This window comes from Thamnophis sirtalis, unplaced genomic scaffold (assembly GCF_051295495.1).
Source record: "Thamnophis sirtalis isolate CommonGarterSnake01/CBP01778 unplaced genomic scaffold, rThaSir2_p1.2 scaffold_2, whole genome shotgun sequence".
In the NCBI taxonomy this organism is placed as follows: Eukaryota; Metazoa; Chordata; class Lepidosauria; order Squamata; family Natricidae; genus Thamnophis; species Thamnophis sirtalis.
Window position 1 is genome coordinate 24,922,982 of NW_028261382.1, and position 13,204 is coordinate 24,936,185.

Genomic DNA, 13,204 nt, shown 5'->3' on the forward strand with positions numbered 1-13,204 from the left:
GGGGGCTCCGGGGAAAAGGACGAGAGGACGCCCTTCTTCTCCCCACCAGCAGCGTCCCTCGTCTGCCTGTTCTCTCCTGTGAGGTAGGCAAGCTCAGGGGTCCCTAGGAGTCTGTAAAAACCCTTTGTGGGGCAGCAGAAACTGTAACCGAACCTTGACAGCCTGTTGGAGCCCCTCTCTGGAGTCCTTCAATTCACCAGGCTCCCTTCTGCCAGGCCCTCTATTCCCTTCCATCTCTCCAAGCTCCATCATAAGCTCAGTGCATCAGAAAGCATTTTCAGCAGCTTTAAAGATCCACAACAAGTTGTTGTAGTTGTTGTTCATCATTTAATGACCCCGTAATCCCTTACGGGTTGGAGTCAGGGCAATTGACTGGAGCCGAGAGCTTACTGGCCAGATGCCCTTCCTGTCGCCAATGTGGAGTTTTTGCAACAGATATATTCTCATGGTGCCCAGACAAAGATCAGCCTCTACCTAGGATCGAACTCACAGCCTGCCGATTTGAGGCGAGAGGTCCAATTCTAGGCCACCGCAACAGTCAAAGGTCCACAACAAAGGCCTTTCAAAAGAGCAGGGGGCCTTTTTGCCCAGCTGAAAAAAAGACAGTAATTTTGTGGCTTCTCTTCACTGCTTTTTCCTTTCCTGCTACTTGGTTTCTCTGATTCCAGGTGTGCGTAGAGATGGGAGCATCTTGGGGGGGGGGGGGGTCCCTGTCTTTGGAAAGGTAAATGCAGTTGTTATCAGACCAGCGAGGATCTTGACCCCAGAGATGCCAAGCCTTAGGGGGCAGAAAGCACAAAGGGAGCCTTCCTCCTTGACCTGGGCCAGAGAGGAGCAGGGGCTGGCCCCCTTAGCACCCCTAGAGCTGCCTGTTTGGGGAGAGACCCTGAGGAAGGGGCCCATCCCAGAAAGGTCACCAGAGGAAGGAACCGGCTGCTTCCTTCCCAACCGGGGCATCTGTTCTACAGACTCTGTCAGCCCAGCAAACACAGTTCAGGGGGGATGCAGGGGTGCGTCACCTTCAAAGGCAGGAGCCAGTGCTGAGTCTTCGGGCCCAGGGTCGATCGGACTCACGGTCAAATCGCTTTCCACTCCCCCGTTTTTGTTCAGCATGCAGGTGTAAACGGTGGTTCCTGTGGAAAGAGAATTGGTCCCCCTTCCTGCTTGGGTGGGTGGAGGAAACTGCCCGGATCCCCCCAGCCCTTTTCCTGCCCTTGCATCCCATCAGGCTGCAACCTTCCCCAATGACTTCCTGGCAGCATTGAAGTGGGACTCATGCCTGGATTAAAGACTTGTCCCCTCTTCCTGCCAGCAGCAACTGTGGGGATCTCAAGGTCCCTCTGGGCCGGCTGGGCCATTGGGGGGGTGCAGTTAGGTGGCAAGCGGTGAGTCCTCTCGGGTCTCTGGCACCAGGCTCTGAGGCCACCTCATCCTCCCGGCCTCCCAGGAAGAACCAAGGAAGGGCCAGGCTGTAAAAGCTGCCCCCTCCTGCAGGCAAGACACACCGGCTCCGTTTAGAAGCCCCCTCGACATGCCAAACTTGTTCAGCCAAGATCTGCCATCTTCAAAACTTTGCCAGCCTGCTGGAAACACCTATGAAGATGCCCCTCCTGAATAGCTGCAACCCAGGTGGTTGAATCCTATGCGTGTCATGGCGAAAGCGTCACCCTGGGACTGGAAATGGCAGGGTTTGAGTCCACTTGAGGGCATAGAAGCTCCCCGGTTGCTCCTTCCTCCGACTGTAAAAGGGTTTGCAAAGGCTGCCAATCCCCCCTCCCCTCATCAGGGACTTGGGGGTGAGTCTGCAGCCCTTCCCAGGGGTACTGAAGGAGCAGCATTGGAGCAGCATTGGTGGAGACGGCCCATTCCTTAGGGGCCAAACTGAGCTGGGGCAGGCTAGTCCAGCTGACTCCAGACAATCCTTGGCCTGTGTCCAGGACCCCTTCGAAAACTGGCCCTGCTGGCGCTGGAATGGGCGGCCCTGGCATCCCCTGCCTGGCTGAGCTCAAGCAGAGGATGCAGAGAGCTGGAAGAGAGACCCGCACAGGAGCTGGGGGAGGGGGGAGCACAGGAGAAGAACCACCAGCCCTCCTCCATGGAAGACTGAGCCCAAGGCACTGGAGGAAGAGGCCCTACCTGGGGGCTTGCGAACATCGGCCGTGAAGAGCCAATCGGCAGCCTTCCTGGCATCCGGACCCAGCAGGTAGAATTTGCCAAAGTAAGACATGTCAAAGACTGCCAGAGCATTTCGGCAGCTCAAGCATTCCTTCCGGATCTGAAAATGCAGGCACCGCCAGGGTGGGCAACAGTCCGAGCAAAGTCCCTTTGTGATACCCTCTGCCCATCTTCCTCGAGGCTCCTCTGTTCTGCACCCTTCCCCAAACCCCCAGCTCCTCACGGGGAGCCATTCACCCCCTTCCAGCCACGTCCGGCTCTGCGGGAAAACCGCTGGGTGAGGAAGGGTCTGCAGGGGCCTGAGGGGACCCTCTCTCTGGCAGCAGCCAACCAGGGTCCTGACTGGGCACCCTGGGAGGGAGAGGAGGGCGGCAGGGGGCCTTCATGTCCTGAGTCTGCCCACCTGGTGAATCCCTGAGCCCTCCTTCTACTCACAGTGCTGTGATGAGGAGGGAAGTCGAAGGTGTACTCCTCGGAGAGCAGCCGGCGGTAGGCATCCTCCTCACAGGGCGGGTGGCCATAAGCCCCGTAATAGTTGTAGTCTGCCACCTGGATTGGCACATGGACAGCGGGCCTCAGCCTTTCCCCCCTGCAGAGGCAGGTGCTCAGAGCTGGGCATATCGTGCTGCGAGTGGGGCTGGGGCTGCAGGGAAGTCAAGTGTTGGGGAGGGGGAGCTGAGCCTGACTGAGCCATGGAAGGAGGGAGGGCCACATCCAGGACCTCCTGGGTGGGATCTAGCCTGACCACGTGGCTTCCGCTCTAGCCTGCACTCCTGGGGTTTCCATGGGGTCTCCCATCCAAGTTCTGATCAGGCCTGGCTCAGCATAGAGATTGGCAAAGGTGCCACCTGTGGCTGTGATGAGGGAAGGTCACCTCAGCCCTTCCTTCCTCTAAGGCCCCACAGCAGATGCAGGAAGCAGGGCTGCCAACCGCTGGGCGGGTTTCTCCGAAATGGCCCAACAAGGCCCAGGCCAGAAGAGGACAACCTTGGCCCAGGAGGCTTGAGCAGGCCCTCCGGGCGGCTCCCTTGATGGGCCACCTGCCTTGCTCAGCCTCCGGCTCTCCCCGCTGCTGGGCCAGAGCAGAGCTGCCTTCTCCGTCCTTGGGCCATTCACGGGGAGAGGTGAACGGGGGCTTCCGAAGACCCCAAAGGACCCTCCCTCTCCAGCCTTGGAAGAGACCTTCCCCCCCTCCCCACCGGAGGCTTACCGGCGCTGTGCCCACCGGGTTGAACCAGCCTGGCCTCTCCCAGCCGTGTCGCTCCTGGAAGACGCAGCCCTGAAGCAGCAGCTCCTGCGGGCAGAGGAGAAAGCGGGGTGAGCGCCTGGGGAAGCCCCTCCCCACTCCTCACCCGAAGCCTCAATCTCCTGCCCCACAAACAGCCCCTCTCCCCGGCCCTGGCTTCAACCCTCTGCTCCATCCCACACTTTGGTTGCAGCCGGTTGGAGGTCTGGCCCCAAGACAGAGCCAGGGACCCTTTCTCTGAAGGAGGACTCTCTAGGACTTGGGGCTAAGCTCCTCCACTCCTCCAGCCCTTGTGGGGGGCATCCTTGGCCTCGGTCACTGGCTCCCCCCTTTGCAGTGGAGGATTATCTGGGGAGAAACTGCCAGGTTGCCTCTCGCACCCAGACAGCTCCCAGGCTTCAATTGCCCATGGGGCTCAGGCTGCAGCAGGAGGATCAGGCCATGTGGGTCTCTCCATGCCCACCCCTTGCCATTCCCCATCTCTCTGCTGTTCCATTCCCTGGGAGACCCGAGAGCTGCACCTAGAGTGTCCCAGGCGCCTGGCTGGGGAAGATGAGCCCGCCTTGTCTCCCAGAGACAGAACCAAAATGGCTCCCTCTGCTTGGCCCTCCTAGGCTGGTGAAAGCAGAAATGCCCAGTTCCTCTGCCCAGAACTGAGCCATAGACAAAGGAGACTGGACTCTGGCGCGTCTCCTGCAAAGTTTGTGCCCTGAGGGATGTGCAAGAGAAACAGAGGGGCAGGAACAGGTTGCTTTGGGGTAAAGAAAATGAACCGGGATGCAAAGGGGCATCATGGAGGGGACCCAAATGCAAAGTCCTTCATTCGCCAACCTCCCACAAGCAGTAAGTTGTTGGCACCTGGGGTAGTGCCAGGTCTGGTTGCCTTGGCAATGGGATTTCCCCCTTCTGCAAAAAGCTAGGAGCAACTATGAAGGGGGGAAGGGAAGGACCGTTTGATTGGGAGGGGTAGAAATGCTTATGGAGGGCTGGTCTCCTTGCTGTGGCTCAGCTGATCCTGTCCAGAAGAGCTCCACATTCTTCTGCTGCCCCACATTTTGCTCTGGCAGCCCAGAAACGGAGCCCCACCCTCACCCCCAATGCCCCTTGGCTTCAATTAACCCAGGCTCTCCAGATCAAAGGCCAGGACCAGAGAGGGGAAGGGGCCTAAGGGCCTGGGCTGCCAGACAAGAGTGTCTCTAGGCGTGGTAAGAGTGCCTCAGGGCTCTGTGGTTAGCAGTGATATCAGGCCAACTGGCCACTATATCTCTGCCTGAGGCATGTGATGCACCCAGCAACTCTGGCCTCACCTCATACAGAGGGTCCTTCCTCAAGTTCCGCCCGGCCAGAGGCTCATCGTAGGGGAACACGATGGAGTAGTTCTTGGCGTAGGACTCATGGCTCCTCTCTCGGATCCAGCGGCTGTTGCCGGTAAGGAACCGGTGAAACCTCCTGAAAAGCCAGGTGGACTTCATTATCACAGTTGGAGGGGGGAGGTCTGGGACAACCAGCACCTGGGAGCCCCCAAGGAAAGCAGCTGGACCCAGGTGGCCCTTGTGGACCAAGGATGACATCCACAGATCCATCACACAGGACCCTCTGACAGCTGAAACTCTGGGGAGAGTGGGGGGAGCTTATCAGGGGCCGGAAGGAAGGCAGACCTTAGGGGGGGATCTGGCAGGAACAGATTTGAATGGCTTAATGAACACCAGCTGCCCCTGCTGAGCTGGAAGAACTAACAGCTTTTGATACCACCACAAAGGGAACTGGGAAAGTTCAAGGAAGACCCCACTGAGCCTGGAGCCCCATCCCTCCTTTATCCCCAGCAGTTTTGGAGAGGCTGGAGAGAAGGGGGGCTGCTCTATGAAATCTGGTGGCCTTTGGAAAAGCCGATCTGGATTTTCCTCAGCTCCCACCACCCTCTTGGGGCACTGCATCTCTGAGCAGGAGTGGAGCAAGAGCCACTTGGGGTTCATCCTGCCAACCCATCTCCCCGAAGACCAGCAGGTCCCATGTTCAGAAGGACAGACTGCAGGCAATCAACACCTCGGGGCAGCACCCTGTGACTGGGGTGTGTGGCTAAAGTGCCCATTTCCACCCCACACATCAAGGGCTTGGTTTTCTCTCCCACCACCTGCTGGGGCAGCAGGGGAAGTGGTCCACTCAAGGCCTGGGAGGAGGGGGGCTGCACACAAACTGTAAGGAAGAGCCCCCCCACAGCCCCAGTGCAGCAACAGCATTTATCCCTCCACCGGATTAGAGACCAACCATGAATTTGCTTGGCAGGAGAACAGCGAGGAGCTGCTGCTCACCTAATGTCATAGCTGAACATGTCCATCTCCGGATGTCCGTGGACAATCCAGTGGGCCAGTTCCTTCCCACAGCCTCCTCCGAGCATCATTCCTGTGGAAAGGGAGGGCCAGAGGTCAGAGGGCGCACCTCCTGCCAATTCTTTGCTGTTCAATTCAAGGCTGCTTCTTTTGCTGGACAACTCTGGCTGCCCTAGACAACCAAATTTCTGCTTTCCTCCACGTGGAAGAAAGCTATTTTCTGACAAATCTTGCAGGGTTCTCACTCGCTTATTGGCTCGGAAGACCGTTCCAGCTTGCAAATGTATTTAAATGTGACCTTTACAGGCAGCAGCTTTTCACTCAAGGCCACGTGGCCACCTGAAGAATGAGAAGCTGCAGGAGATAAAATTAACACAAAGCTCAATAAGGGCTGAGGAAAGCGGAGGAGGCCCCACCTGATGGATAAACACCAAGAAACACTTCTCAATGCCAGGGAAAACCCATCTCCAACTCAGCCCTTCACCCCCTCGAGTCTGGGGCAGGAAGCAATTAGGGTAGGAGCAGCTTGGAGAGGCAGGCCAAATGGCCAAGGGCGGGTGCTGCTTCTGCACAGCAAGACCTTTGGGAATGGGGGGTGGTGTCAGGGGGCTCTCCCAAATTCTCTGGCAAGGTGAGGGTGCCGGGTTGGGTGACATTTTTGCATCAGGAGCAGCTCTGGCCTCTGTGGAGTGGGGTGGGGTGCCCAATGGGGAACCATTGAGCCACTATGCCAAGCACATTTATTTAAGGGGGGGTGTGTTTCTCTGCTGCTGTATTTATGGAGCTCTCTCTCTCTCTCGCCTACTAGGCTCTTCTAGGGTGTGAAAACCACCAGCAAAAGACTCTTCCGCCTCCTCTCCAAACACACCCAGCCAATCTCACTAGGGCCCAACAGCCACCCCCACCCCACCGGATGACGCTGGGCTTGTGCTTTTGGGGCTCCTTTGGAACCTCGTTCCCCTCTCAGTCTCCGGTTTCCCCAACCAGAGTGTCCTGGGCAACCACTGGCAGCCTCTCTTCTTACGGACTTGGGCTGAGCACTTTCCCAGAGCCAGGCAAGGGCACATTTCCCCAACCGTCCTACCTGCTGGGAAAGCTGCCAGGGTTACTTTAGGGCTTCCTCCTTACCGGCACTGTTGAAGCCACATCCCAGGAAAAAGCCGCGGACTTCTGGCGCTTCCCCTAAGAGAGGTTTATGGTCTGCAGTGAAGGATTCTGGGGCAGGGAGAAAGAGAGGGGGGGGATTAAATGTGGCGCAGCAATTCCGGCTTTAATCCTGAGTGCTAATGCTGCAACTTTAGATATGGTATGTGCATCAAGAGTCAGAAATCTCTAATTCCTGGGAATGAAAATTCTCTCTCTCACACACACACACACAGACAACACATACAGATATGGATATGGATTTCTCTGTGGAAAGATCATGCTTGGAACACCATAGACCAGTGCACAACTAAAGTGCAGAAGAGGAAATAGTGGGGTGGGGATGGGGGAAGGTATGTATTTGTGTGTGTGTGTGTTTGTGTGTGTGTGTGTGTGAGTGAGTGAGAGAGAGAGAGAGAGAGAGAGAGAGAGAGAGAGAGAGAGAGAGAGAGAGAGAATGAGAGAGACATTAGAGAAAGAGAGAGAAGTGAGAGGAGAGAGGGGAGTTGAAGGAGACGGGGGGGGGAGAATGGAGAGGGAGGGAGAAAAGACTGAAGAGAGAGCAGAGAAAGAAGGAGGAAGGGAGGGAGGGAGAGGTGGGGAGGTACAGAAGAGAGAAAAGCACTAGTCCACTTGCAGCTCCCGCTGGCCGTGGGGCTGCAGACAAAAGCACCCCAAATGTCCTGAGCCTCCCCCTGGTCTCTGCCTCTTCCTCAGGGAAAGTCTTATTATTTTAGAGCTTAAAAAAAATACGTCTCCTTGAGAGTCCTTGGCAAAAGCCTTCCCTAATTGAGCTGAAAATACTTGACTTCATATTTTTAAAAACTGTCTCCCCCAAAAAGTCTTCTTCTTCTTATTTAATCCCTACTTAATTCAAAGAAAGTACCATTTTGCATTTTTCCCCTTCAGCTGAATATTTATTTAATTATGACTAATAGAGGAAAGTAAGAGGCTTAAAAAAGCTGATTCAGTTTCTGCCGGTAAAGACTTATTAGTTTGGGGATTGAACTATGAGAAAAGGTGAGCTATAAATATTCTGACTACATCAAACTTCTCTGGCTGAAGCTCAGCTCCATTCAGCGCAGGAGACTTTCTTCCCTCACCTTGCCAGATAATTTGTTGACATCTGGAAGGGCAGCTGTCAGTTACCGAAAGCAGCAACTTGGAAGAAGCAGGCAGCGAGGAGACGGAACAGGAATCTAGCTGTGGGTGGGGGGCTTCCCAGACCTTCCCTCCTCTTGGCGACCACTTCCCACCATGGGAAAATGGCAGTGGACTTATCTGAACTGCATGTTTCGAAGAAAGGTGTGGGAGGAGTAACCAATGGGTATTAACCCAGCCCTCTTGCCTAGGAGACTGAGGTAATCTTTTGAGGCCACACCTACGTTCCTCCTCTGACCTCTCCAGATTAATCGATGGATCGTAGCAGAACACCTGAAAGGAAGGACAAAGAACAGCACAACACACATCCTTCCAGTCTGCTTCTGCTTGACCTTTGAGCTAACTCTGGCCCCCTTGGCACTGGGCGCCCTATACCGGGGGGGGAGTGACTCCTCCCACACCTTTATTCGAAACATGCAGTTCAGGTAAGTCCAACTGCCAATTTCCGAAGTGAAGGTGTGGGAGGAGTAACCAATGGGATATACCAAAGCTATGTCCTGGGAGGGATTAGATCGGCCTGAGCCACCCGGAGAGTCAAGGACTCCCTGCAATACCCTCCTGCCGAAGGCAGCCTCCGCGGAGGCGTAAGCGTCTAGCCAGTAATGCCTAATGAAAGGCGAGGGAGAAGACCAGGCGGCAGCCCAGCAGATCTCCTCTATGGGTGCCTGGGTGGACCAGGCTGCTGAAGTGGCCGCACTTCTGGTGTAGTGCACTGTGATGCCCTCTGGGACCTGGAGTCCCCGTGCCCCGTAGGCCAGAGATATGGCCACTCTAATCCACCTGCTGATGGAGGTGGATGGCTTATAGGATACAAAGAGGGCTTCTGAACTCCTAAAGGGGCCATGCGCTTCAGGTAAATGCGCAAGGCCCTTCTGACGTCCAATTTGTGCCAGGATCTCTCCCTCTCCCTGGAGGGTTGGGGACAGAAATCTGGCAGAACTATCTCTAGGGCCCTGTGGAACGGGGAGTTGACCTTGGGCATGAACGCGGGGTCCAGCCTGAGGATGACCCGGTTCTCTAGAAAGGTGCAGAGGTCCGCTCTGCTGGAGAGAGCGTTGATCTCAGACACTCTCCTGGCTGAGGTGATGGCAACCAGGAAGATGACCTTAAGGGTCAGAAGTTGAAGGGAAACCTCCCTCAAAGGTTCAAATGGTCAAGGCCGTCAAGGCCTGGAAGACCCTGGGTAGGTCCCAGGTGGGGAATCGATGGATCACTGGGGGTTTCAGATTCGCCGCTCCTTTAAGGAAGCGCTTAGGACCAGGTATTGGGACAAGGGAGGAGCATTCACACACACACACCAGGACCGTAGAGAGGGCGGAGACTTGTCTTCTAAGAGTGCTAGTGGCCAGACCCTTCTCTAGTCCCTCCTGGAGGAAATCCAGAACCTGTGGGACAGACGCCGAAGCTGGACGGAGACCCTTAGTTCAGTTCAGTTTCAGTTTATTAAACTTGTATGCCGCCCTATTCCCGAAGGGACTCAGGGCGGCTAACAAACCAAATAGGGAAGGGGAGCAATACAAAGAAAACAAACAAGGCAAAACAAAATACAAAAAACAGATTAAAAAACTTATCAACAGCCGCAACAATTCGAGTGGAGCTGGGAACTCATCAGCCCCAGGCTTGCCGGAACAGCCAGGTCTTAACGGCTTTGCGGAAAGCCTGAAGGTGATGAGGGTCCGAATCTCCACGGGGAGATCGTTCCAGAGGGCCGGAGCAGCCACAGAGAAGGCCACCCAGGAGGCGTTGTAAATACGAGTGGTGGACTGTTTCCTGCACGCCTCCACTGTCTTGATGACGCTCTCGGAAAAATGAGCCTCTCTCAGCTGTTCCCGCTCAATCACCAGACGGTCAGATGAAGCCACTCCGGATCCGGATGCTCCAGGGACCCCTGGTGCAGGGACACCTCCCCCACTGGGATCCACCAGTGGGGGCTAAGGACAGATCCACTAAATCTGCCAGCCAGGGGTGGCGAGACCAGAAGGGAGCCACCAGAATGACCTCCGCTCCCTCTGCCACCCCACCCCCTCAGGACCCCAGGGATGAGGGGAAGCGGGGGAAAGGCATCGAGAAGACCTGGTGGCCATCTGCATCAAAGGGCATCCGTGTCGATGGCTCCCTTGGCCGGGAACCTCGATATGAATCCCGGCAGCTGGGCGTTCTCTGGGGTCGCAAAGTGATCCACCGTCGGGTGTCCGAACCTCTCGCAGATCTGCCGGAAGATTGAGGGATGAAGCTGCCACTCCCCATTGTTGATCATCTCCCTGCTGAGCCAATCTGCCTGCTGGTTCTCTGTTCTGGTGATGTGCTCCGCTCTGATGGACTGCAGGTGTCTCTCTGCCCAGTTCCCCAGTCGTAGGGCCTCATCGCGAAGAGCCTTGGAATGGGTGCTGTCCTGCCTGTTCACATGGGCTTTGGCCGCCACATTGTCCATGAAAAAATCACGAAATATCCAGACTTAAAAATCGAAATTCAACGATTATGGCACAAACCAGCAGTGGTAATTCCAGTGGTAATCGCCACACTGGGTGTTATTCCAAAAGCACTGGGATTACATTTAAAACAATTAAAAATTGACAAAATCACCATCAGTCAAATGCAAAAAGCCGCACTGCTTGGATCCGCATGCATATTACGGAAATATGTTACAATGTCCTAGGCCCCTGGGTGGGGCCCGAGTAATAATCTATGCCAAATCCAGCGAAACAACTGGCTGCTGTGATACAATTCTGTTGTTGTGATAATAATAATATTTTATTGCTGCAGTTCAGAGATTTCTTCTGTCTTTTCATGCTCTTGGATAGCTTTCCTGTAAGATGGGTGGGTAGCTGAGACAAGCGTGAACTGGGACTGGACCAGACTGAGCAGCTCAAAAGGCTCAGAGCAGCTCCTGAGTCCAGACCTTTGAGGGGCCCAGGTTCCCAGGCCCTTTGCCCTCCTCAGAGTCCTCCAAGGATCCTGACCTCTGGCCCTTCTTCCCAGAGAGTCTGGAAAATAGGAAATTCTTCCCATACATGCCTACCAGGAGCTAAATATAAGAGGCTCAATGATATTATTGCAGTGATCCAGTTATTATTGTAGCAGTTCTGGTCCATCTGCTCCTTTTACGAGGTAGATTTGTTGCTCCCCTTGTGGTAGTAAACAAGCTACACGCTGCATCACCACATATAGCACACGGGCATATTGCCTGCATGCGCATAACTGTCCAAACTGTACTGCACAACCAGAATCCAGGTGCTTCCTTCTTGCCTCCCACATAAGCTATGTAGCCAAGACTAGCATGGAGCATATCAAGAGATCAATGAATCAGCTGTGAACCATCTTTAGTTCCTGCTTGACAAAACAAGACGTTCCATCTGAAGAACTTGGAACATTTGTCCTTTGGCATATATGAACAGAGATATCTTCTCCCACAAAAAATGAGGCAACTCATCATACAAATGGAAGAGCTGGCATGGCGAAGGCCCACAAGATGCAGTTCCTGTCCACGTCCGATAGGTTTTCTGCGCCATCATTGGGGGCAGAATTCCTCAAGTAAAAAGAGAGTCCAACTGAAAGGCGCAATGCAGACCTTAACAGAATAACAGGGTTGGAAGGGACCTTGGAGATCTTCTAGTCAAACCCCTGCTTAGGCAGGAAACCCTACACCGCTTCATACAAATGGCTGTCCAACATCTTCTTAAAGACTTCCAGTGTTGGAGCATTCACAACCTCTGGAGGCAAGTTGTTCCACTGATTAATTGTTCTCACTGTCAGGAAATTTCTCCTTAGTTCTAAGTTGCTTCTCTCATTGATTAGTTTCCACCTATTGCTTCTTGTCCTGCCCTCAGGTGCTTTGGAGAATAGCTTGACTCCCTCTTCTTTGTGGAAGCCCCTGAGATATTGCTATTGTGTCTGCCCTACTCCTTCTCTTCATTAAACTAGACATACCCAGTTCCTGCAACCATTCTTTATATGTTTTAGCCTCCAGCCCCCTCATCATCTTTGTTGCTCTTCTCTGCACTCTTTCTAGAGTCTCAAACATCTTTTTTACATTGTGGCAACCAAAACTGGATGCCGTATTCCAAGTGTGGCCTTACCAAGACATTATGAAGTGGTATTAACACTTCAGATGATCTTGATTCTGTCCCTCTGTTTACGCAGCCTAGAACTGTGTTGGGGTTTTTGGCAGCTGCTGCACACGGCTGGCTCCTATTTAAATGGTTGTCCATTAGGATGACAAGATTCCTCTCACAGTTACTCTTATTGAGCGAGGCACCCCCTACACTGTACCTGTGCTTTTTGAAAGAAGTCGAAAGAAGAAAGAAGTTGACGGCACTGAAACTGACCGAAGCGGCTGCCCTAATGGCCCAGGTTATTGCTTAAAAGGTCTTACGTAGTACGATGTCCGCCTTCTTATCCTCTGCCTTAAGGCAGTTGGCGATGTCTCCTGTGACCACAGTTGATGCCGAAGCTAAGGTGGCAACCGGGGTGTCCACCTCAGGAACCTGGAGAGTTTGGGCAAAGGTAGAGTTAAGATTATAGAATCTCCTCTGATTTCCCCCTGGATTGGGAAAAGAACCTGGCTTAACCCACTGGGATTTAAGCACCTCTAGAAACATATCTGGAATAGGAATCTCCTCCTTTTCCACCAGTGGTCTATGGAAGGGCCCCTTCTTCTTACCCTTGCTAGTGCTAGGCATGTCAGACGAAGGTGGGTGGGTGGGTCCAGGTCTGCTGTGACCCTTGCCTTACGAAGCAAGGAGCTAAATAAGGAGAGAGGGAAAAGGCCAGCGATGGTTGAGGCCTCTTCTTCCTGGGCCTCCTCATCTTCAGAAAACCCCACCTCCTTCAACTCTCCCTCCTCTAACTCCGAGGCCTCACTGGCAGTAGAGAGGGAGGGAGACCTGGCCCCTCTGGCAGCAGATACACTGGGGCGATCCTGGTGACCCCTGGGCTGGGCCTGGGTAGGCCTACTCATGGAACTCTGGGGCTGCTGATTTATCCCAGAAGCCATCACTTGGGCTAACATCTCCTGAAAGCTGATGGGAAGCTCAGGTAAGGCAGGATGGAGCTCTGGAGGCTGTGAATATTCCCTGGGTTCAGGGGATTGCGGTGCCAACCGATGCCTAGCTGGGCTGAGTGCCCTGCGTCCAAAGTGGTCACCCCTAGACTC

The 13,204-nt window shown here is 54.3% G+C and overlaps 1 protein-coding gene across 5 annotated transcripts in view; it reads right to left on the reverse strand.

Annotated features, from left to right (window-relative positions):
- Positions 1-13,204, reverse strand: part of SARDH (sarcosine dehydrogenase) — a 62,225-nt gene that overhangs the window by 19,474 nt on the left and 29,547 nt on the right. For all 5 annotated transcript variants that reach the window (XM_087704479.1, XM_087704477.1, XM_087704476.1 and 2 more), the window contains 7 exons: positions 6,877-6,963; positions 5,731-5,821; positions 4,729-4,870; positions 3,386-3,469; positions 2,611-2,724; positions 2,137-2,275; positions 1,020-1,133 (listed from right to left, as the gene is read on the reverse strand). In XM_087704479.1, coding sequence (XP_087560605.1) covers positions 1,020-1,133; positions 2,137-2,275; positions 2,611-2,724; positions 3,386-3,469; positions 4,729-4,870; positions 5,731-5,821; positions 6,877-6,963 — 771 coding nt within the window. The remainder of the gene's footprint in view (positions 1-1,019; positions 1,134-2,136; positions 2,276-2,610; positions 2,725-3,385; positions 3,470-4,728; positions 4,871-5,730; positions 5,822-6,876; positions 6,964-13,204) is intronic.